The following is a 23,326-nucleotide window of genomic DNA, read 5'->3' as shown; positions in this document are numbered from 1 at the left end:
TTTGCGTGCGCAAAACTCCACTGTGAACTAAATGTGCAACATGTGGGAATGATCAGAAAATTTGTTTCAAAACTGCTCTAAACCAAAATGTGAATACAGATGCAGCTTATTATCTTGTTTAATATAGTGGCATAAAGTCTTTCTCACTACTGTACACACGATACATTGAAACAGACATCTTTTGAAACAAAACAAAACCTTGAAACAAACATCTTTTTTAGTGTTAACAGTGAAACAGTTTTGGTTTCGTTTCTGCACAGGCTTTTTTTAGGCTTTGCCTAAGGTTGCAATTCCATGACGACTTTAAATTGACAGGGGAGAGAATTTGCATTGAAGAGCGTTGTCCAATATTTCCTCTAGCCCCTTGTGCGATGGATTCCTGGTGAATCTGATCTTGGCAACGACCTGGCTGAAAACTAACGCGCTCAGCCAGACCGGTTCCTCGATCCAGGCACTGCCTGGCTGCTAAAGCCTCAGTCGGGAAGGGAAGGGGACTGCATTGCCGTAGGAAGGGACGGTAGGTGTTTGGTCCACTGCTTTCATCAGTGGCTTTCACTTGTGGCTGCGTAAAGCGACCAGGGAACCAGAGCCTTAGTGGTGAACGGCACAGGTCGTTCGAGCCGAGATCGTCAAGCGACATGGAGAAACGCAGCCTTGTGGAGACGTTTCTGTGCTGTGAGAATAGAGCAGCTCAAGCATGCTGCAAGTGATGTTAGTTGTGAAGATACTGCATCAGCTCTTTACGTAGTGATTTCATGGTTTTAGGGGTTTCAAAATAATAGTTTTAATGAAGTCTTACATATGCCTCAGCCCATGTAGCTGCTGTGTGCCTTTATTGCTCCTTCAAAGTATGATACTCCTTAGTAGAGTAACATTTAGAGTGCTAGTCATTATTCTGTACTTAGCTCAGATTTTGCTGAAACAAATGATAAAACCTTTATGTATCCTCAGTGTCTTGAAAATGGGATCCAAGAGCTGACAACCTGTGAGCACAATTTTTCAGTTAAATCCATAGAGACCCTTTACAGTTAGCCAGTAAAACAACCATGTATTTAATCATCACTGCTCCTCATTCTTTTTTATATGTAGACGTTTCTTTCATTGTCTCTTTCAAATCCACTTCCTCAACGTAATGGCAATTGCTCCCTTTATGGCCTGTCTGCAGTTTTATGGAAATTAATACAAAATGCCAGCGTAAAAATAGAGTCCGTTCCAATCCAATACACATATAAGAACAAAAAAGTAGTTAAATACTTATTTTTTCCAGACTAGCTCTGGCAAAAGTTTAGGTTAGGTTACATTTTTTTCAATAAGACCCAGTTTTGTTTGCTTACCCAGCTTAAGTATCTGGTATCATTCATTCCGCAGATCATGCCAGTCACGTTTATCGCTAATAGTTTCTTTGTTCCTTTTTCAGAGCAAAGGATTGCCTTAAAGCCATCATGAAAAGAGTAAATCATAAAGTTCCCCATGTGGCTTTGCAAGCACTTACAGTGAGTAGATTATCACTATTTTCAAAAACCTTTGTGTTCTTTTATGTAATGCAGCTATTAGATGTGTACTGATCAATTAATACCTTCGTATATTTTCAGTAGAAGTCAGCCAGAGTGTGCATGCTGAACAGAGGATTAAATTTAACTCTTTTTAAGTATGCTTTTATTTTGGATTATTTTCATTGTTGTCATACATTTTTCACAATTGTATTTCTGTTGTCAGCTTTTAGGAGCCTGCGTATCAAACTGTGGAAAAATATTTCACTTAGAAGTATGTTCACGTGATTTTGCTAGTGAAGCTCGAGGTATAATAAATAAGGTAATTTTTTATAACCTTAAGTACGGGGGGAGAATTATTTTGGTAACTTCTTTGCTTTGTCTCAGCATAGCAAAGAATTGGCAAAACTAATGTTGTAGTTAATATGCATTTTCTAGTTTTGGTGTAATTGCAGATGCTGCTGGCTGTTTGTCTTATCACTGAAATTCATGAAATTTTTGCTATGAAAATATAATATATTAAAGAAGTGACAAGCTGATAATACCTACTCCACATTTTTACAAAATTACATGAGCAATTTTAATTAAAATCTATGACTCTTCCTAAGCTCGATTAATTTGATAATGGTGAAGGCAGCTTTTCTTGAAGAGAGTTTTCATTTGGCTTGAATGAAATTCGTGGGCTGAAGTGCAAAGAGAAAACTGTGAGAAAGTTAAAGTCTTCAGATAACTTACTTAGTTTCCAGAGATTCTCAGAATGCTGAATGAGGAGGTAGTCCAAGAAAGGAAGGCCTAAATGGTTAGGGTCAAGCAGCTGATGGGATCTAAATCTGGATGTAATCAATTGAATAAGCAGAAACAGCTTTCCCCTAATTACTGCTCCAGTTGAAGACAAAAATGGCTAATGGGTTAAAGAGAAGTTAGTCTTCAAATATATGGGAGGCCTGGAATCATCAGAGGTGGAGCAAAGCAATTAAGGAAACTAATAAAATTGCTGGGAAGCAAAATGAGTTCACAGCTCTTCTGTTTCTCGCTTTGTATGGAAAAATAGGTCTTAAAGTCCTCCCCTTTGTTCCCATTAGCTATGGTCCATTCTGAAATAGAACATTGACCTTCATGGTCTGACAGCACTTGTGGATGTAAAAACAAACCTTTAATCCCACTGAAGAATGGTCTACTGGAGCATAATTTATTTTGTTGTTGGGAAATACTTATGCGTTACCCACGTCCCTGGCCCACTTGGAGGAATAATCTTCAGAGGGCAGATAAAATTGTACTTTCTCCCTTTTCTCAAAAAAAAAAAAAAAAAAACCAAAAAAAAACCAAAACTAGTTCAGACAAGTGTAACAAATGTCTTTGTGCTGATAGTGAGCCTCTCAAGCTACATCTCTTCTTTCAATTAAATGCATGCTTGAGCCCAAACTTGTCAATGTTCTTACTGTTCAGCACATGTTTACATGTGAGGCACAGGCTTGCAATGGGATCTGAACTGCACTCAAATGAGAAATGTTGGCCACGGACCGCATTTGTGCGGTCCCAGGCTCTTATCCAGACAAGCCAAGTGAAACGGATGTAGGTGAGCCCAGCAGGCCCCAGAACCCCGACTCACCAGCAAGTATCCTGAGGTTAGTTTGGAGGCTTCGGGTTCAAACTATAGTCTTGTCATCAGCTGTCAACAAAACCAGAAAGCGTACGGAGTCTGCAGTGCTTTGGTCCATGTTTTACCCTCATAGTGTTGGCATGACCTTCACATATATTACTGCTCTGTTGAAGAGTTGTTCTTTTTGCTCCAGTAAATTTTTTAAGGCTATTACATGATTACAGGATTAACAGCAGCTGATGTTTAACATGACTGAGGTATACTCTGAAGGGTATTCTTTAGCCATATGGTGAAGTAATACGTGACTCTGACCCGCTTTTCTGAAGGTGGATTATCACTTTGGGTGAGGTTGTTAGCACATAAAATTTGCAGCGTTGAATGAAATCAGTGGTCCTATGTGGATTTAGCGTAGCTGTAAATCCTGTGGATGAGGGTGGAGGAAGGGGAGCTGTAGAGGCTCTCTCGAGCGAGAGGCTAGAGAAGAACGTGGGAGCCGGAGGAACTGCAGGCAGAGCGTGAACTTGATATCGGTTTGCCCCCGCTGCAAGCAAATATCTTTCTTTACCAGACTGCGTCCCTGCACCCCGGTTCCTAATTCAGGAGCTGATAGTATAAACTGCCCCGTGAGCCGGGTGACGCTGTACATAATGCGTAATGCACAATTCCTTTCTTTCTGTGAGAGAATCTGAATCGAGTAGACATACGTGCATACGTATACACAGAGACGGTACAAAGATCAGGTTTTTGTGAGATCCTATCACCTGAGAAGTCAACAGGGAGAAGCGTGTTCTGGCATCTGAGGAGAAGACAGCAGAGGTCATAAAAGGTAGGGAAGGGGTATTGTCTTGTAGGGAAAGACAGTATTTTAGACCAACTTATGTGGTTAGGAGGGGAATAACAATGCAAATTAGCAGTAATGAAGAGAAATTTGAGGTAAAATGGAGGGTAACTAACATAGAAGTGCAGAAAAGTTGGGGTAAGTGTGGTAGGTAGCCTGAGTTTCTCCAAAACTATTGAGGTGGAAACATGGCTAACATTTGAAAAGTCAAAAAGTTTGTCAGTCTGTTTCCTTAACCATTCCTTAACCACCTAAAATTGACTCCACTAAAATAACAGCAGTATAGGCAGGTGAGCTGCCTGCACGATCTAAACTTTGGCTGTGCAAGGAAATTTGCCTCAGAGGGTTGCTGCAAGGGTTGAAGGAGCCTGATTTAAAATACCCGGTTGTTTGGTAGAATCAGGGAGATCTGAACTACCTGCAGTCTGGTGCTGCATTGGGGTGATGGTGTTGGAAAAAGCTATGCCAGCTTTCCAATGAAAGGGCGATGCTCCAGGAGCTAGGCATGCTGTCTGTGATATCAGAATCATTGTATAAAAGACCATATATTCTGGGCTCTGTTTTCCAAATTTTCTTAATCAGGACAATTATTAATTACTAAGGATACCTAGAGTAAAATGGTTTTGGTAACAAAGTTTTACCGAGAGGAAACAACTGTTTCTGTTCATTTTGAGGTACAAGCATCCCTTCCTATGCAATTTTGTCTTCTAGGCTCATCCAAAAGTATGTGAAAAGCTAAAAACTCTAATGGTGGAGTGGTCGGAAGAATTTCAGAAAGACCCGCAGTGTAGCTTAATATCTGCAACTATTAAATCTTTAAAAGAAGAAGGTGTAACTTTTCCTGCAGCTGGATCGCAGGTAAAAGCTGGTTTGAGATACGTGGTACTGTTCGGTTCACTGTTCCTGGCAGTGAACAAAATGAAACGCTGTCCGAATGAGATCTTTTGTGCTTTCGATCAGAGGAGAGTAGGATCCTTGTTCTGGTTTGGTTGCCTCCTTATGCTGAGGTTCACTTCTACCCATTCTGCTTTTTTATGCCCTTGCCTTCCTAAGAAAAAGAAGAACAGACTAAAGGCTATTTCATGATGCCCTTATGAGTTGTTTCATTTTAGATCCTTCTTTTCTTTTCTTCCGATCATTTTTAGAGCTTCATTGAGCTGTCACCACCTTAAATCGAAGCAATTCAACACCCACACTTTGTACTTCGTGTTTCATGGTTCTACTTGCTGACTTGGAGCACATACCTTCACTTTTCTTCAGAGCCTCACAAAACAAAGGGCAATATCTGGAATTGAGACATTTTTGAAGATGATCTGTGCTATGCTTTCCTTTTCCAAGTCCCCATTTCTTGCTCATGCAGGAATTGCCCTGGCTCTGCAGTAGGTGGGGTGCTCCAATCCCGAACCTCACCCTTTGTATTTTACTTCTGGTGGTGTATTATGCCTAATCTTCTAGCTGGCACATGTGATGGCAGGTGGTTTTTTCCATGCTTTATTATTGATGCTTCTAAATATTTTCATGTTAATTATGAGTCAGGTGAAGATCAGTCCTGAACTGCAGCTTCTATCACATATTCCTTACATGAAGTTTACTTTTCTCTGTGTTAAACACAGAGGGGTTTTTTACTTTTACAATCTTTCCTTCCTCCACAAAGATGTTTTCACTTCTAAATCTAGGATATGTGTTAAAACATATGGCAGAAACATGGAAGATAGAGAGTACTGGCAAGCAATTATGCTTCCTTTCCTACAAATACATATAAAATGACATCTTGATGTTTTTACCTCACACACTTCACTTCAAACAAGCAAAGCTGAGGTTTATGATTATTTGGTACGCTTGTACAGAATTGTTTTCTAGGACCATCGATAAGTCCTAGACACGGCTAGTGTCTGAAACTAGATTCTTCATTCCTGGTATGTGCGGGAAGGCTTCCTTGTCGGAATGAAAACGCCAAGAATGATTTCACTCTGCTGTTGTGGAGACTCCTATTATTTAAGTCTGCTGCTCCCAACTTGATGTACATTTGCTCTTCCTTCCCGTTGTCTCACTGGCAGAGATAGAGGGTCGCTTTTCGCTCTGATGCGGAGAGAGATCTCCCTTTTCAGCAAGCCCAGCTGCTGCTTAATAACTTGGGTCTTTGCAGACGTAGGACTCCAAAGAGCTTTTTCATCCCTTTTGAAGGGAGGGGTGGAGGAGCGGAGGGCAAAGGTGGAAACAATAGTCATTTAAATGAGTAGTCTCACTTTTAAATAATGATTTTAGTCTAATTTATTAATGAGATCAGTTATTTAAATTAGATCTGATTATTTATTGTACTTTGTTCCTTGCTGAAAACAAAGTAAAACCTGGCCGAGATTCTGAAGAGTGGTAATTTTTTCTTCTGGAGGGTCATCTTGGTTCAGTAATGAAATGCTACAGTAAGGCAGCTAACCAGGAACAACTTATTACTAATTTTTTTTAAAGTATATAATCAGAGAGCTTTCTTTTTCGTTTGTAACCTGAACTTATTCTATTGTTAATACATTTGCAGGCTACCACAAATGCTGCGAAGAATGGCTCATCGTTAAGTAAAACCAAAGAAGATGAAGATATAGCTAAAGGTAACTTGCTGGGGTTAGACTTGTGCTCTAGAAGTGTTGTTAAAATGCACGGAAATAGGAAGTAGTGCTCTCTTCTGCTGCATAGGGTTGAAAACATGTGAAAAGGGCACAGCAGGTTGGGAACTAATATACTGTATCATTCAAAATGGTATGAAGGTGTCTTCCTCATGGATGAGGATCTGGGGTAAGAAAGGTTCTTCCCCATCACATAGGCTTTAGCATTGTTTTGTGCCTCCTTTCTCTCCAGAGCGCCTGGGCTTTTCCCTCCTGCACCCACGTGTTTTATTTGAGCTTTCATCTTGATGCTTTAAAAAAAAAAAAAAATCAAAATAATTAAATGTTTTATTTCTCCTCTTTCTTGGATATAGTTACCGTTGCTCAGATGTCACAGTAAGGAATTTATCAGTATTTTTTTTGATCATGCTGATGATGCTGCTGACATCGGTAGTGTGTGCGCTGCTTCAAGTAGTGCCCTGTACCATGAAAAGCAGAGTGTTTCTTCAGTGGTTCATAACTTGTGCATCATTACGTCTTTTCTTTCAGTCCTGTTGCGGGGCAGAGTAAAGCTGTTGAAATGTGAAGTACGGCTAGTAGTTTGTAGCAAAGATTTTAAACTTAAAATACTAGAGAAGCAGATACAGACCATGTTTATAATATAGCAATAAATATTTTTCTTTTTTAATTAGGAAAGCAAACTGCCTTTGTATACAGGGATAAAACATACAACTTTTTTTTTCTCCTCCTCCCCTGATTGTAGCTATCGAATTGTCTTTGCAAGAGCAGAAACAGCAACAAATGGAAACTAAATCCTTGTACCCATCTGCAGAAATCCAGCAAAACAATCAGAACTCAAGGAAGGTGCGAGCTCTGTATGACTTCGAAGCCGTCGAGGACAATGAACTCACCTTTAAAAGTGGAGAGATTATTTTTGTTTTGGATGACAGGTATAATACATCCAATGGAGGTGCCTTTATTCCAGAACTGTTGTTTTCTTAGGATAGCAATTTTTTCCTCTGATGCCTTTTTCCCCACCGAAATGTATATTGTCACTCTGGCCTCCCTCAAATCCCTTTGTCTTCCACTATTCTTTCCATACCCCAAGTTTTTACCTCAAGTCATTTCTGGTGCAGGGAGAACCTCACTGTATTACATTGGGTATTTCATGCTGTGGTGTAGGTCCAACTTGTAGTTTTTAAGATAAATGTTAGTTGGTTATAGCATATCTCATAAGAATATACCTATGCATTACAGTGCTAAATTCCAGCTGCTTCTAGAAATCATTAAATCTCTGGCTATCAAGCATCACATTTGCTAAGAATAAAACTGAAGGAAAAAATACTTAAGATAATTATTGTTGTTATCACCGTTGCCCCGATGATAGCTAAGAAGCAGAACTTCTTCCCTGCTAATGCTGTTGTAATTTAATAGACTGTGACAGATCAATTATATTTCTAATGTTAGTCCCCACTTGTGTACTTCTTGTAAACTTTTAGATGAAGCTATAATGGGCTATCATCTAATCAACCTAAAGAATTGAAGAGTTGCGTTAAAGTTTGATCGCTACTGAATGATTTTACTTCCCCCAATCCCTCCTCCTTCCCACCCATCTGCCCCAGCTCCTGTCTTTGGCTTTCCTGCTGGTCTCTATAAATGTTCTCCTTTGCCTTTGTTATCGGATACACAGGGAAACAGCGTATGAGATATCACAGGTTTTCTGTCAGAAGCCCAGAATACATCGCTGACACTAGCGTTAATGTTCAGAGTTTTGTAATACATCTTTATTTCCCCAGTGACACCAATTGGTGGAAAGGTGAAAATCATAGAGGAGTAGGACTGTTTCCATCTAATTTTGTGACTTCTGACTTAAATGTGGAACCTGAGGCAGGTAAGTTAGCTACTAAAAGCTGACAGATTATTTTAGAAAGGTGGGCTTATGGTGAAACTACTAATCAGCCCATCAGCAAAATAATTTCCTGAAATCGGCCCAAGGAAAGAATTGAGAGAGAAATCCTGCCCTTGTTTCAAACAAGCAAGCGAGCATATACCACTGCTGTAGCTCCCTTCAACGATTTCTATCTTCTGCTTCTAAGTTGTTACCTTTTTCCTATTACAGAAATTCAGTTCAGGCTACCATAATTCTTTGTCAGTAACATATTACATATGAATCCGGTAACTTGCCATTTAAAATGTCAAAGTCTCTTTTCAGACATCAGACCTAGTATAGAATAACATTCATACCCATGTCAGTGGTTTGTAAGAATCACATTGTTAGCTTTATTCATGCTCATGATACCAAAATAAATCTTAACACTTACGACTTGGCTGAAAGTAACTGTATATGCGTTGGAGGTGTTTTTAGATGCTAATATGACTCAAGAGTCTTTCCCTTGCTGGGCCTAGGTTCATAATCGGGCTAACAGCCCAAAGGAAGCAGCTGGTCAGAATGTTTTCTAGGCAAACCCAGTTTTCCCTTCTCCAGCAGCTAGGTGCGTCACTGCTTAAAGTACTTATTCAAATTTCTCTCTCATTTAAAGATCTGGTGGCAAGCAAGGAGAAAAATATGTATTTTAAGTTAGCACAGTAACGCAGCTGCAAAAAAAGAAACTAACGTTTGTTCTTTCAGCAACTGTGGATAAAAATTCTGTTCCTGAGGATACTACAGAAGAAATTAAGAAAGCAGAACCTGAGCCAGTTTATATAGATGAGGTACGCGGTCACTTTCAACATTAAAAAATTGCTGAGATTTTGCATTAGTTGAAACATTCTTTTGTTACTGAATGTTAGCGGATAATTCTTTTTGTATAAAGAACTTTTTTTATTCGAAAATTTAAAACAGTCTCTGCCATGCTTCAGAAATAACTGTTCTTAATCTTCTCTTCACCTTTCAGGATAAGATGGATAAAACACTGCAGGTACTTCAGAGTATAGATCCTACAGATTTAAAGCTCGATTCTCCAGATCTTCTAGACTCAGAAGGTACTTTGAGCACTAAGTTAGCTAGTTTTTGCATTTCTTCTCAGAATTACCTGTTGCGGATTGCGCTGGTAATTCTTTTGCATTTATTTTAAGCTTAGAGAAACAGTGGCCTGTACAAATAGTGTGCTGTAGAATAGCTTATTTCACAGTGGAAGCGTGGGGCTATACGTATAACTCTAAATTTTCTAACAGTTGCCAAGCCAACTCCATGTTTATCAGAGTAATTTGCATAACTTCCAGCTAGTGTACAATGCCTGATGTTTGCAAGGTCCATCCACCCATCAAAACTCTGCTTGAAATAAGCAATTAATTTGGTGTCCAAATTTCTCCAAAATAGCTGCTGGCTAGGAGGGGAGAGGAAGTTCAGTTCACTTAAGAGCCAGTTAGTTCAAGGTGTGTGACGACAATTGAGCGTACATTAAAAAAGGAGTGTTCCCAGAGTGGGAAAAGTGAAGGTAGAGGAAGCTCTGCAGTACAGCAGATCTAGCTGGGTTCATAGGCAGTCTAGGTTAGCTCTTCCAGTAGGAGGTGAAAGCCATAGGTCTTGCACAGCGCAAGCAGAAATGCAACATTTTCCCATGTTTTTCATGAGTAGCCTCTTGTTTGAGAGGGTGGAGGGGAAGAGGAGAGAGGGTGACAAAGCAGAATAACCCAAGTGGTTTTCCTGTCTGTTTGGGCTGGAGGAATGGGACACACATGATAACTAGGTGCACTCTCCAATTTCCTGTGCTATTTGAGTGTACTCGGATAAAGTTTTTTTGGGGTGCATTTAAACTTCTAATTGTGTTAACTACCTTGACACTTTTGTCTTCACAGATATTTGTCAACAGATGGGTCCAATGATAGACGAAAAACTAGAAGAGATAGATAGGTGAGGCATTATGTAGCTTCTGTGTTACTTACTATGATTTACTTTAAATTGTACAGTTGTATTAAATTTTTTTTTGGTACTTTCTCCTTCATCTCCCAAGCTAGAAAATCTTGCAAGAAAGAAATTCTGACAATTCTGCCTTTATTTTTTAACACTTAGGTACCGAAGTCCTAGTGTGTGTACTAAGATTTGATTGCTGCTCTCCAGAACTTACTGCATAAGTTACTGGGTGCATTTTATATTCGCACTTTTTGACTGTAGCCTTTTGCAATCTGTCTAGAGCTTGGTATTTTCAGTCTGCTGCTGACTGTCCTCCATGACAGGAAAACCTAGTCAACGCTGTCTTCACCTCTTCCCCCTCAGACTCCTAGGGATATTTGAGGGTGAAAAGAAAAATCTAACTAATCTGTGGAGCTGCTTGCCTCATTGCAGCTAGGGAGGAATAGTTGTTCACCACTTGGACTCTCCCTCAGTCCCATTGGAATAAGAAACAGAATGGCAATTTTACGGTATAGATGTGTAAGAAATCAACCATCTACCTTTTAAGGTTTTTTTTTCTTGCATATTCAAAACTGTTTAATGAACCACTCTTCTTTCATACTAAGACTAGATGTTAGAGAAACTTAGTGTTTGCATGTATTTGCTTTGAAACAGAAAACATTCGGAATTATCTGAATTGAATGTGAAAGTTCTAGAAGCTCTGGAGCTCTATAACAAACTGATGAATGAAACACCGATGTATTCAGCCTACTCAAAACTCCACCATCCTGCACAATACCCACCTACATCTTCTGGTGTTTCAGTGCAGGTCAGTACTCCTTTCTGGAAATAGCAACTTTCCTAATATAGATTTCTATTTAAAAAGATGACAGCAAAAATGAAGTGTACGCTTTCTTGCTAGCCTACGAACAATCTGACATTGCCTGGTGACTTTTTATAGCCTTTAGAATAAAATACCATTTACGCAGTAGAACAGAGGACTTCAATTTGCAGTTACCTGCTTGTACAATAAGGTATAGCTGTTAATTTTGGTCTGCTTAACAGAAAGATATTGTATGGAAAATACTAAAAGATTCCTTCCGTGATTAATTTTTTACAGTTCGAATTGTCTGTTTCAGCAGCTTGGTGGATGTTCTTGCCGTGAGTCATGTCCTCAGTCTTAAAGTAAAATGTTAGCTTCTTATCTAATAGCCGGGCTGTGAGTGAACTTTAATATTAGTGCATTAATCATGAGCGCAGTGTACTTTTTCCAAATATAGAAACACTAGGCTGGTTTTAGCTCTCTTTTTGTTCCTGAAGGAATGAACGTGTTGTATTAGGGGGTGTAGTTGCTCCAAACTGGTTTACAGTATCTCTAATGTGCCATATTGATGTTTTAAGAAAACAAAAATGGAGGAGAAGGAGAGATTTTAAAGATCCTTTTTGGAGAAAGCGTAGAACGAGTGTTTTTACTTCAAGTGAATTTTACTTTAATGTTAATTGTTCAGTGGGAAAAGAATAGTTGCCATAGCAACTGCTAGATCTGAAAATATGTCAGTTAAAAGTAATTCTATGTCCTTAACCGCTGGTAGCGATGGAAAATTCATTATATTTGGAGGTTAAAAAGTAATTTAAGCCAAAAGGCAACTGGAGTTTACTGTTTCTTCCAAGATGCATTCTTCCATCTTTCAGCGGTGAAAAAAATACAAGATAATGCTAACCATGCTGAGCTTAGTGCAAAACCAACGAGCAGCATAGACTTCTGTAGACTAAGCATGTTATACCACCTGTTCTAGCTGAATTTTGAGTAAAGGCTTGCATTATCTTAAACCAGAAATACAAGAAACTGAAGTTTTTGCTTTCCTTTTGTGTTACAGTCTTGGAATAGTCCCATGTTTTAATTTCCAAAATGTGTTAAATAACAAATCTCATATGGTGCCCATCTTCCTACTCAACTCTGTGCATCAAAGTATGTAAGGATCGAACATTTTAAAGACAAGGCAAACTGGAGAGAAAGAAATAGGGTTTCTGGGAGGGGCAGAGGTCTTGTACGTGGTACAGAAGGTTCTTCTTTCAGGTATGAAGCATTGACCTTGTTAGCAGTGCCTTTCTGAAGAAGGTACCTTCTGATGAAATAACGGTCGCCTGTTGAACGTGTTATGAGAAGTTACATGTTTTGGTTTTAGAACCTTGTTGGAAAAATTAATTGATGTTCATTCAGCCTTTGAACCCTACTGTATTTGGTCATTGTAGTGGTATTCTGTGCCACGTTTGCTCCTACTGAATTGAAAAGAAAAGGTATACAGTGGTGGTTTTTTTTTTTTTTTATTTACAGTCATATCCTGTACAGCCACCTAGTGGGAACTACATGATCCAGGGTGTTCATCAAGTCACCATTTCCCCAGGTTATAGCCTAGGACCTGATCAGATGGGGCAGTTGAGGTCTCTGTCTCAAAGTGTAAATTCTTCTGGGGCAACTCAGCCAGCTCAAGCTGCGTATTTAAGGTATCGCTTCAGCAAACCGTTAAATCGCCTTCTTCCTCATGGTAATTTCACTGCTTTGCCTAGAGGTTGCGTGTTCTTAGGATGTTTACAATGACACGTAATACTGGTTTTGATCATTTCGAAAATACACAGACAGCTTTTGGACTAAGCAATATTCCTATTTGCAAAATCTGCTTGTCAGATAAATAGACGTGAACTTGTCAGAGTTGGATTTGTTTTGGTTTGTTACAGCCCAGGACCGGATTCTGTGTTAAACCAGGCGTACGTGAACCAGAACCCTGGCCTTCCGTCAGCTGCCAGCACAGCTGCCTACCCCCAGCAGCAGATGGGAATGTCAGTGGATATGTCGGCTTACCAGAATAACACGTCGAGTTTGCCTCAAGGACCAGGTTATCCCGTGGCAGTTCCTGCTCATTCCGCTCTACAGCAACAAACAAATTACCATCAACAGCCTCTCCTTTAAAAACAAACCAGCTCGTGTTTCTGAATTACCGAATAAAGGTTGCCTGACCTAATGATTTTTACAAACACCTGTCACAGATATCAAACTACATTTTCCTTTCTAAATAACCCAACTTACTGCATTGGGGTGATGCAGAGTAAAAATGTGCATCAGATCTGATTGTTAAGCATTTGCATAAAGATAGCTTGAACTAGATTAGCTGATGGTTTAAAATAATTTCAGATTACTTTGAGCCCTTATTTCAGTGGTTTCAAGAAACGCCACTTGCAAATCTTAAGTTAAAAGATTGTCCAAAAGTAATTTTCTTTTAAATGTGTTTATGAAAACTTGAGGATGCTTAATCATTGTTATGCGTTGCTCTCGTTATGCATTGCCTCCTCCGGTGTCTTACTATGATCTTTCTATCCAAGTGGCTTTAGAGAATCTCTGCAGATCTAGAGACCACCTCTCTGCGCTGCTGTAGCGAGCTTTACAATATGACGTGCGCTGCGTAATTGGAACAACTGCACGAGTCCAGCAGATGAGAGCTGAAAGAGAAAATGATTTGATATTGTGACAGCGAGGACCATGTACCTACAGAAATATGAGAAAGGAGATTTTTACAGTGCTGCCTATTAGATTTTTGGGAAACTACAGAGAACTTCTGATGTGTTTCTCTTGAAGAAAACAGGTGGGGTTTTTCTAGAAGTCGCTTGTCGTTTGGCAGAGGTGGTACTGCAAGCACAGGGCTCCTTTGCAGGAGCAGGCAAGGGGTGCTCCCGGCTGACTGTGTGGGCACTCTGTGGATGCAAGGTGCTGAACCAGAAACGTGTACAGAATCTCTCTTCTTTTCCTTTTTGGATGTATTTAGAAGTGAAGGAGTATTGTAGTTCCTTGTGGTAAAGGAGGGGCTCAAGAATGTTTGACGCTTAAGACTGTGAGAATCTGCCTTGTTCCCTATCCAGCGGGGAGCCGAGTGGAACAGGAATCGTCTTTATGGGACCAGGGGGTTCTTGCCTCTCTTGGATTTCCTTTCTCTGCCACCGTTTCCATGTCTAAATAAACACCGGTTAGAGTCAGAGAAACTCTCAAACTGTTTGAAAAAGGTGTGTTTAATGCACTATCCGTACAGGCAGAAGACACGTGCTTTGCGAGTGGGACTATGCTCCTCATTTAATGCAAGGAGCGGCTGCATATTGAAAATGACAGACGTGTCTTTAGAAAAGGAATTGCCTTGGAACTGTGGAAGCGGAGCATTTGGTGGCTAAGAAAAGAAATCGAAGAATTTCTTCTCTGATGCACTTTTTTAATGGGTGGGGTTTGTACGAGAGGAGCAGATGAGCTGAATTATCTTTCAGGAATGTGGGATCTCTCTTATTGTTTCAACCTCTGAAAAAAAATCACTTCATTCTCCTATTTACCTACTCACTTTAGCACAGTCATATTTATACCTATTTTAACAATTTTATGATGAATAATAATCTCTAGATTGGGAAAATAATGGAAGCAAATCACTGATAAAAACATCTTGATTAAATGCACGGAATTCCCAAATGTCGAAATAAGTATGTTTGGTGTATAAATTTTCTACCGAATAAGAACTATCAGATTGTAGACTGTTGTTGAGTAATAAAAACCACCCTTCACTCAGCGCCACCTCCATTTCTTTTACATTTTATTTAATTCTTTAGTATCATGACCTTGTTCATTTGCAGCCTCATGCTTATGCAATAAGGTATTCAGTACCTGCTCTTTAAATCATTTTTTTATTTAAATTTGTGCAATCAGAAGGAAGCTTTTGTCTTTCCTTTTGACATGACTTTAATTTGTCTTCATCCTTCCCCTTGAAGTAGTTTAGTATAAATAACACACGTTGCAATACCGAAGTATTTTGGTAACTTGTTCCTTGCGTTCTTTAAGAAGAAGAATTAATTTCAGTGCTGCTGTTCAAAATTCTTATTGTTTGGAGATCTTTTGGTAAGAGTTTACTTTGTTCCAAGTTGGTATGTAGGCAGACTAAACCTTGCTATCATCCGTATAGATTCTCCATGTTTGTTAGCAAATTGAGATTAAGGTAGATATTTTTCTTGGATTCAAAACTTTGGTCCAGCAGAAATACTGAGGATCTTAAATTGAGATGGCTAGGCAGATGTGATTTGATTATGTTCAGTTAATTATTAAATATAAATAATGTATATACTCATTTGTCTGAGACTTTCTACGCAGCTACGTATATGCATACTGTTAAAGCCTGAAATTTTATAAAAGCAGGATTTGTCATTCTGGCATCTCTTCTATTCCTAATTCTGTGATATGCAACTTGTAGATAGTGTAAAATAATTTAATTATTGTTAAAATAGTGTATTTAGAGGGTTTTGGTGTTAATAGGATCTGTTTTTTCTCTTCATACTTCTATACATTATCATATTTATTTTTAAGGCCTGATTGTAACTGAACATGCTGCCAAAGGATTTATCTAACTTCAGATTTCTACATTAGGTTTCTACCTACTGTTTTGTATCAGGAATCAATGGTAGATAACTTCTGCTTTTTCATATAAACTCTTAATGGTTAACATAGAAATTTGTGCAACTTTATAATGAGAATTTTATTGTAATATATTTGTTTCATGGGTGTTGAAAATACCAATACTAGATACATCTTCTTCTCGTATGAGTTGGCAACCTATTACGTCTAAGTTATAGTCAGCTGAAAGCAACAGTTGAATTTGTCTGTAATATCACCGTGCAGAGAGGTGTTGGAGAAGTTGTGGTCTCTGATCCAGCCTTGGTGTGACAAATGTACTGTCTATTTAATTTGGTACAGAAATTGCAATATTAAAAAAAAAAAAATCAGATCGTTTCCGTAACAAGTAAACCTTAAAAATAATGTTCTGCGTTCGTTTTACTTTAGGTTTTGTTCATAGATGTTCATGGACTTGTGGAACAGTGTGGTTCTTGTGAAGGCTGTCCCTCAAAGGAGAGCTGAGCGGGACATGGCTGCAGCTGCAATCTCTTACAGGAGCTATTTTCTGACAGGAAGATTTGGGTTTTTTCTTCTTTTTATCTATGCATCTTTTCTAAGAAGTAATAGGCACTACTCTTGCTTACATTGAACACTGTGATGGATCTGTTGAATAAATGAATAACTTTTCAGAATTTATGGCTCTTACCAGTTAAATTTTACACGAAGCTGACTCAAACTGTTTTGAATTGGTGAAAATGAGAAATGAAGGAAAGGGAATACGGCTGGGGCGGGTCGTGAGGCCGCCTGAGCTTCCCCCCCACGCTCCATTCGCCGGCACCGTGACCGAAGTGAGCTCGGGCAGCGAGCGATCCGGCACCGGCGCGTGGCCTGAACCCCGAATTCAGACCAGGGTTCTACTTCTGTTTTGTCTGGGGTTTCAGGTGAAGGTGTACTGGTTCATAGCTGTATCGCAGTTCTTACAGAAAATTATCTGAAAGAGTTTGCAGTATGAAGAAGAGGGGATCTGTTTTATTGGGATATCCATTTGGCCTCCTGTCTGCAATACGTGTGCATTGCCTTGTGTGAATAAAACAAAGTTTCTTTAACAGACGCGGGTGAAGAGTCTTCTCTTTACGATGTGCTTAAGTCCTGGCCAGAAGGATAAGGCAAAAGCTACGCGAGTCGTGCGAGCGTCCCTGCCGCAGCCCCCCGGCTCCCCGTCCCTGCTCCCCTCCGCTCGTGTCCCCACGCACCGTCACCAAAGCCACCGCTCTGGAAGAGGCTCTCATTTCCTCGCTGTGCCGCATTTCACCTCGGCTGGGGAGCTCCTCGAGTGGGGAACCAGCGCTCCGTCGCCTTAAGCGTCTGTAAGCTGGGCTCCGTAGGTTAGCAAGGGAACGCCGCTCTGTATCGGTGGTTAACTGTTGGGGAATCAAAGACGATAATCGTACCTAAAATGATAATATACTTCCCCACAAATGAGAAGATATTTATGCAGAAAGCAAATATACTGCTCTTTAACTGTGATTGTATTGCACATCTTGCGTAAGAGCCGTGATTGCTTATGGCTCGTTATATGTTTTCACGGAGACTCTAAACAAACTATCCAGAGATTTCTAGCTCATCCAAAATACGAATAAATCCTGGAGCTTTAAAGATACCTTCTGCTAATGCTGTGAATGGACACCAAAAACCGTGTGCAAGCAGCCTAACGTACCCGAGAACAACTCCACGGATTGTTATTTAGCCGTAAGTGGCTGCATTTCATCGTGTGCTGACAGCCCTTCCCGTTACTGACCTCGGGGGTGGACTGCAGGTCACTTCAGGCTGCAAACCTACATCTTGCAAAGCCCTTGGAAAGCCCAAGCCTTTGCTGAACTGCTGGCAAGTGCTTGCGTGTTCTTCGTTTGGAATCTCAACCGAAGCGTTAGCAAGATGTAGTGAAGTGTGGCAATGATGTGTCAGTTTTCTTAACTTGGGAAGTCAGCCACATAGTCACAGGAAGATTAATGTTTAAAGAAAAGTATCCCTCCTAGTACCAATTTAATGATTAAACAATTTAAAAATAATCTAATTTAGACTACAGCATTCATGACCCACATTCGTCTTTGACGAAGAAACCAGGCTGCCTAATTTCATCCGAGGAATTAAAAAACAGTTTGTAGCGAGGGGCAGAAGCGTGGGCTCCATCGTGCCTCGGCCCTTCACCGGGGCCGTGCCTGCGTACCAGCGCCCTGGCTTCGAAGAGGCGCGCGTTTCTCCCGGTCGCTCCCGTGGGAGCCGGCGCGTCCTTGTCGTTCAAGCGCGGGGGTGGGAAGGAGGAGACCCGGGTCCTGCCGCCGGTTCTTCCCCAGATTTCCTCTTCAACTCCAGCTGCATCGCTTCATCTCCCCATTTATCTCATTTTTCCCCTCCGTACCCTGGGACCCGAGGCAGTCACTGCTGATGGGCACCCGCCAGCACTGCGGTTTAGGCGGTCGCGGCAGCTGGGGCTCGGTTTCAGCCTGAGGAGGTTAAACCGGGCTCAGCGGCCGGCGCTTGCCCGCCCCAGCGTCTGCCGGGGTCCCGCCTGGGGCGCAGCGGGCCGGGACGGGGGACGAGGGAGGCGGAGCGGTGGCTACCGGTAGTTTGCGGCTGTTTCTCCTCACCACAACGCCCCTCCCGGCATCCGGACGCCCGGCGCCCCTGGCGGCCCGCCGCGCCCCGCCGCCGCCGCCTCAGCCCCGGGCCCACCCGCGGGGGGGGGGGGGGGACACTCGCGCCTCCGGCCCCGCCCCGGCCCCGCCCGCCCTCGCCCTCCCTCAGCGCGCACTCGCTCGGCGGCATCCGCCCGCCTGCGCCCGGGGCCGGGGCTGAGGGAGCCGCCGATCCTGGCCGCCATGGCCGCGGTGGGTGCCGCCCGGCGGGGCGGGGGGGCGGGCAGGGCAGGGCAGGGCGGTCGGGGTTCCGGTGAGGGTGTCGGTGTCGGCGACACGACCTTGATGTCTCGACCTCCCTCCCCCGGGGCAGGTGACGAGGGGCACGGCGACGCGGCGCAGCCGGCTGAAGCGCTCGGACGGCAGCACCACCTCCACCAGCTTCATCCTGCGGCAGGTGAGGGGCGGCGGGGCCGGGGCGGCGGGCCGGCCTCCTCGCCGCGGCTCCAAGGGGTTATTTTTTTTTAATAATCGGTGTTTTTTGGGACGGCTGCCGCTGCCGGGCGATGCTCTGGCTCCGGAACCAGCGACCGGAGAAGTTGCGGTCGGTGGCCGTCCCCTCTGCTCCCAAACCCGGGGGAGTTTGGGCAGAGGTCAGAGCTGGGCTTAAAACTATAAACCCAGAGAGCTGGGGGATTAGGAGAGGGGCCCGGCAAACCCGGCTGAAGTCACAATTTATTCTGTTAAACCCACGTATTGCGTTTGCCTTCGCTTCCCCGGCTGCGATTCGTACCTTGGGCTGATTTTCCAGTTATTCCCTGTAACGGTGAGGGGAAGAAATACACTTTTCTTAAGGAATGGAAGCTGAGGCTTCAGTGATCTTCTGACTTGAGGATTTCTGGAAAAAAAAGAAATGATTGTAAAGGTGTCAAGAGCACTGGCACCTCAGTGTGGGGCTTTGGGCTCGTCGGTGCTAATTATACAGCAGCCCTGCTTCCCCTGGCACTACGGGAGTCGTGTGAGCGATCCAGATGAAACCTCCTGCTAATAGTTCCCCTCTCCTTCTCTATTTCCAGTCTTAGGCTCTTGCCTGCCGGCTGTCCCTTGGTAAAAGCAAGACCAACATCCCGAGTCTCACTGAAGCATCGCTTTCTCTCCTCAAAGGTGCTTCTTAGAGTAAATGCTATTAATTTGCTTTAGAAGTAAAGGAGGTAGGACATTTCTCGGAGCACGAACCTGTATCCCACACTCCCCAGATCCCTCAGTAGGCATTTAAGGAAGCGGAACGGAGCCCTTGACAAATTCGGGGACATTTGTCATGCGTGGAAGCGTATTTTGCTCAGGATGTGGAGTTGTGAGGTCGGGCTGTCAGAGAAAGGGATTTAAATAACCCAGGGAAGTTTTATTTTACTTGGCGGTGTCTCCTCGTCGCCGCTCCAGCCGGGAGCAGAACCGCAGCCGTGTGGGGCTGGCAGTCCCCATTTCCAGCACCGGCAGAACGAGATGTGAGAGTTGCAGTGAGAATTTGACGTTTCATGTGATCTCAGCCGTGTAAATCAGAGTTGAAACAAGGATAAGTAAATATAAAGGTGGTTTTAGCTTGTGTCAGTCTGTCGTGGCGGTTGAGGAGATGTCGCAGGCGGCTGCGGGCCCTTCTTGGAGATCTCCTCGGGGATCTTTCACTTGTCAGAAGCGTTGTTTCAAGAGGTGGATTTTGTGCTGTGCTCACACGGAAACCGAGGGCTCGTGATTTAGGCAAACGGAGGGTAACTGGCGTCACCCGGAGTACTCGGTGTCTGAGAGAGCGAGGAGGCGACCGGGGATTTTGAAAGCCTTGCACGTGGACGCGCTCGCACCGGCACCCGGGGAAAGCCGCCGCTCGTCTGGAAGAGCCCGGCTGCTCGCGCTGACGCGCCGGGCGTCACCGCTGGGTTACGCGGACGGCGTCGCACGCCTCGTTCGTGTGCAAAACCCACGGACGCCTTTCTTGTGCTTTGCACTTTGTTCTGCCTCGTGTCTGAGGACGTGGTGTGCTCTGCAAGCGGTGCATGCTTCAACGTCTGTTTGTCTGCTGTCTTTTTGGGGGGAAAATGAGGAGACTCGCTTTTACTTCTGACCCTCCCCACCTTGAGGGATTGCTTTATGTTCGGTGACACATTTGAGGGGTGCTGCCACATAAGAACAGGAAAATCGGGTGGTGGGATGTTTTCCCTTCTGTCACGGTTGCAGACCCCCGAGTCCCGCCGCGTGGCAGCCGAGGGGTCCTGGCAGCGTGTCCATGCCGGCACCAGGGCTCTTTCTGCACCAGCATCTGTCTGCGCTGCCCTGGCAGAGGACGGTGCTGCGTCGGCTGAACCTACCACATCAATATAACTTCAACTCCCTGCAATATATAGTAAAATGAATTGATCCGTACCGGAACCTGCTTATCCCAAATGAGAAGGGAGCAGACAAATTGCTGTCACTTTCCAAGGTGACGTTTCAGACCAAGATGTAAAACAGCAAAAGGTCCTCAGCGATTTACTAACTTGAGACCTCTTAAACAGGCAAATGCGGTAGCTCTCTTCATGATATCAGTGAGAAGATTTAATTTGAATTGTGTGAGCTGAGCAACAAAACCAGTGCTGGGATTGCCTCCCCCTTGCCGGGGGGTGAGGGTCTCGCTGCTCCTTCCCATGGGCTTCACGGGATGTTCCTCGCCATGGGGTGATCCAGCTCCTCAGGACAGCGTTTCCTTTGCACAACGGTGTTTCTGCCGCTCCTTTGGTGTGAGAATGAGGCCGTTTTCTCAACCTTTGCGGTCACTGGTTTTTCTTTGAGAATGGGGGATTTTGGCTCCGCAGATGTAGAGCAGTTCCAGCTGCCCAGCGTGGCTGTCCTCTCCTCCTGCTGTGAGGTTTTCCCTAATAACAGTCAGGCTTTTGAGGCATAAGTGGAAAAAAAAAGTCCTAATAGTAGGGATTAACCTCGAGTAACATTGTGGTGGTTGTAGGTATAATTTTTAAAAAATTGAAATTCTGTCAGTAAGACTTGCAATAAATGTCTCAAAAGACTTTAAATCTTTTGTAGATCTCGTATGCGTTAAGAATTGTGCACCAGCTCCTTGGCCAAATTGAAAATACCGATGGAAATGTTATCATTGGTTTCCTTTTGTGTCAGGAGAGGTGCAGCTCCCCCAGATGTGAACTCTTTACTTGACTTTTCATTACGTTGCATTTAATTTTTGGTTTCAGTCCATTGGTCAATCTAATTTAGTAAGGTCATAATGTTTGGATAAGCTTTCGAATTTGCATTTTCCTCAACACCACATGGTGATAAGCAAAGACGGTCCGTCACACTGAGTCCCACGTGTGTGTCAGCAAGGGCAGAGCTGCCGATTCCAGCATCACCAGCGTGGGAAGCTGGCGGTGCCTGTAATTGCCTCTTGCTGCCCTGGAAGACACGGATGGAGTGATGTGCAAGTGGGAACAGGTAGGTATGTGCTGAAAATCACTGGGCTGGTGTGAAAAATAAGACCTGCTCCAGTGAGTAAGATCAGTTGTGTCCTGGAGTGACAGGAGGTTCCCTGGGGTGCAGGAGTTCCCAGGTTGTTGGACGGGCACCTCTGTTGCCGGTGGCACGGCCAAGGCTGCGAGTAAACCTGGCGCTGAAGCTGTTAAGTGTGGTATTTGAGCAAGGAATGGGTGTACAAAATTGTTCCTCTTACGTGGCTGGTGCCGCTCAATTATATTTAAGAACCCCCTTAAGGGACAGAAGTCAATTATAAGACAATAAGTAGGTCAGCTGAAAACATATGCTTATGATTTTGCAAAATGCTATAATAATAATTCATTGTTGTTTTTTCTGGAAGATTTTACATTTCTGCCACTTATTTTTGTCAGGGTGTGACTTGTGAGTATATCCAATTTATTTTTTTCCTTTGACTTCTGGTAGCATCAGTTTTATTGCTTGTGATTTTTAATAGAATTTATTTCACTGAGAAAAGCTAAGTGACCTGTGAAGAACAACACCCATCACCCAAAGGTCGTGTTAGAGCATCGCTTCTTGTCAAAAGAAAGCACGACGGTGGCCGCTCTTTACTGCGGGTGGTCCCGGGTGAGCTAGCGGGGCTGTGGCTGCAGCTATAGGTACGTGTGCCAGAAGTCATTAAAACCTTTTATGCGTGAGATAATACAATTTTGGGAGGGAAAAGCCGCACAGTAAATGGCTCCATCTGCGTAACAGGACTGGGGATCCGCAGGGGAAGGTCAGCATCGGAGAGAGCGACTTGGAGGTGGGCTGATGGGGGTCTGAGCAGGGGTCCTGTGGTGCTGGAGGTGGAGGTTCAGCCTCCCGTCCTCCTCTACCTCGCTCCTCAACGCGGCCAGGCGTCTCCCCGTGGCGCTGCCCATCTGTCTGCTCTGACCGGGGGTATGTGAAACGTTTTATACCTTTGGCTTTTTATTAACCAAACTGCAGCCCTTAGTGCAGGCGCGATGGGACGTCTTCTTATTCTAGGTCTCCCTTCAGCGCGCCCTTCCTCATTTAAAGAAGGTTTTGTGCAATTAAGTTTGATGAGGTGATGAAGAGGTGTCAAAGTCGGAGTAGCTCTACTTCTGAAGATGTAACGAAAACTGAAGGCGGGTGGTGGACTGATGGTTTGGTCCCTAACGGGGCTGTTACTTGTCTGCTCGTGTGCCGGGTTGCCTTGCTGTACGACGTTACCATAACGTACGTGCTTGAAGGGAAATACAGAGTTATCTGCTCTTCGATATCAGCAGGGCCTTGTAATAAAATCTTGAAACGCTTGTAGTAATCGGTGGAAATCCTTTCCAGCTCATGCCAGAGACTTCAAGTAAAGCCACCGAGTGTACCTGTTCCATCCAAGCACATTTAGCTTTACATAAAATTATATTTACACATGCAGTTTATTTCTGGCAG

The 23,326-nt window shown here is 43.1% G+C and overlaps 2 protein-coding genes across 6 annotated transcripts in view; both read left to right on the top strand.

The window, feature by feature from the left end:
* STAM2 (signal transducing adaptor molecule 2) overlaps positions 1–17,235 on the top strand; it is a 28,094-nt gene extending 10,859 nt beyond the window's left edge. For 2 of the 5 annotated variants that reach the window (XM_082313106.1, XM_082313107.1), the window contains exons 3-14: positions 1,418–1,493; positions 1,717–1,812; positions 4,640–4,786; positions 6,462–6,531; positions 7,289–7,475; positions 8,322–8,416; positions 9,155–9,237; positions 9,420–9,507; positions 10,324–10,378; positions 11,033–11,186; positions 12,693–12,862; positions 13,094–17,234. In XM_082313106.1, the coding sequence (XP_082169232.1) occupies positions 1,418–1,493; positions 1,717–1,812; positions 4,640–4,786; positions 6,462–6,531; positions 7,289–7,475; positions 8,322–8,416; positions 9,155–9,237; positions 9,420–9,507; positions 10,324–10,378; positions 11,033–11,186; positions 12,693–12,862; positions 13,094–13,325 (1,453 nt within the window). In that variant the 3' untranslated portion in view covers positions 13,326–17,234. Of the gene's footprint in view, positions 1–360; positions 518–1,417; positions 1,494–1,716; positions 1,813–3,810; positions 3,917–4,639; positions 4,787–6,461; positions 6,532–7,288; positions 7,476–8,321; positions 8,417–9,154; positions 9,238–9,419; positions 9,508–10,323; positions 10,379–11,032; positions 11,187–12,692; positions 12,863–13,093 lie in introns of those variants that run through there. The other 3 variants (XM_082313109.1, XM_082313108.1, XM_082313110.1) reach the window with 3 other exon arrangements.
* A 1,361-nt stretch (positions 17,236–18,596) lies between these two features.
* The window catches only part of CACNB4 (calcium voltage-gated channel auxiliary subunit beta 4), a 106,177-nt gene continuing 101,447 nt past the window's right edge, over positions 18,597–23,326 (top strand). The window contains exons 1-2 of the mRNA XM_082312919.1: positions 18,597–18,658; positions 18,780–18,863. Coding sequence (XP_082169045.1) covers positions 18,650–18,658; positions 18,780–18,863 — 93 coding nt within the window. The 5' untranslated portion in view covers positions 18,597–18,649. The remainder of the gene's footprint in view (positions 18,659–18,779; positions 18,864–23,326) is intronic.

This window comes from Platalea leucorodia, assembly GCF_965183815.1.
Source record: "Platalea leucorodia genome assembly, chromosome: 5".
Lineage (NCBI taxonomy): Eukaryota > Metazoa > Chordata > Aves > Pelecaniformes > Threskiornithidae > Platalea > Platalea leucorodia.
Note: the sequence above shows the minus strand (reverse complement) of the source record. Positions and strands in the feature narration are given on the sequence as shown.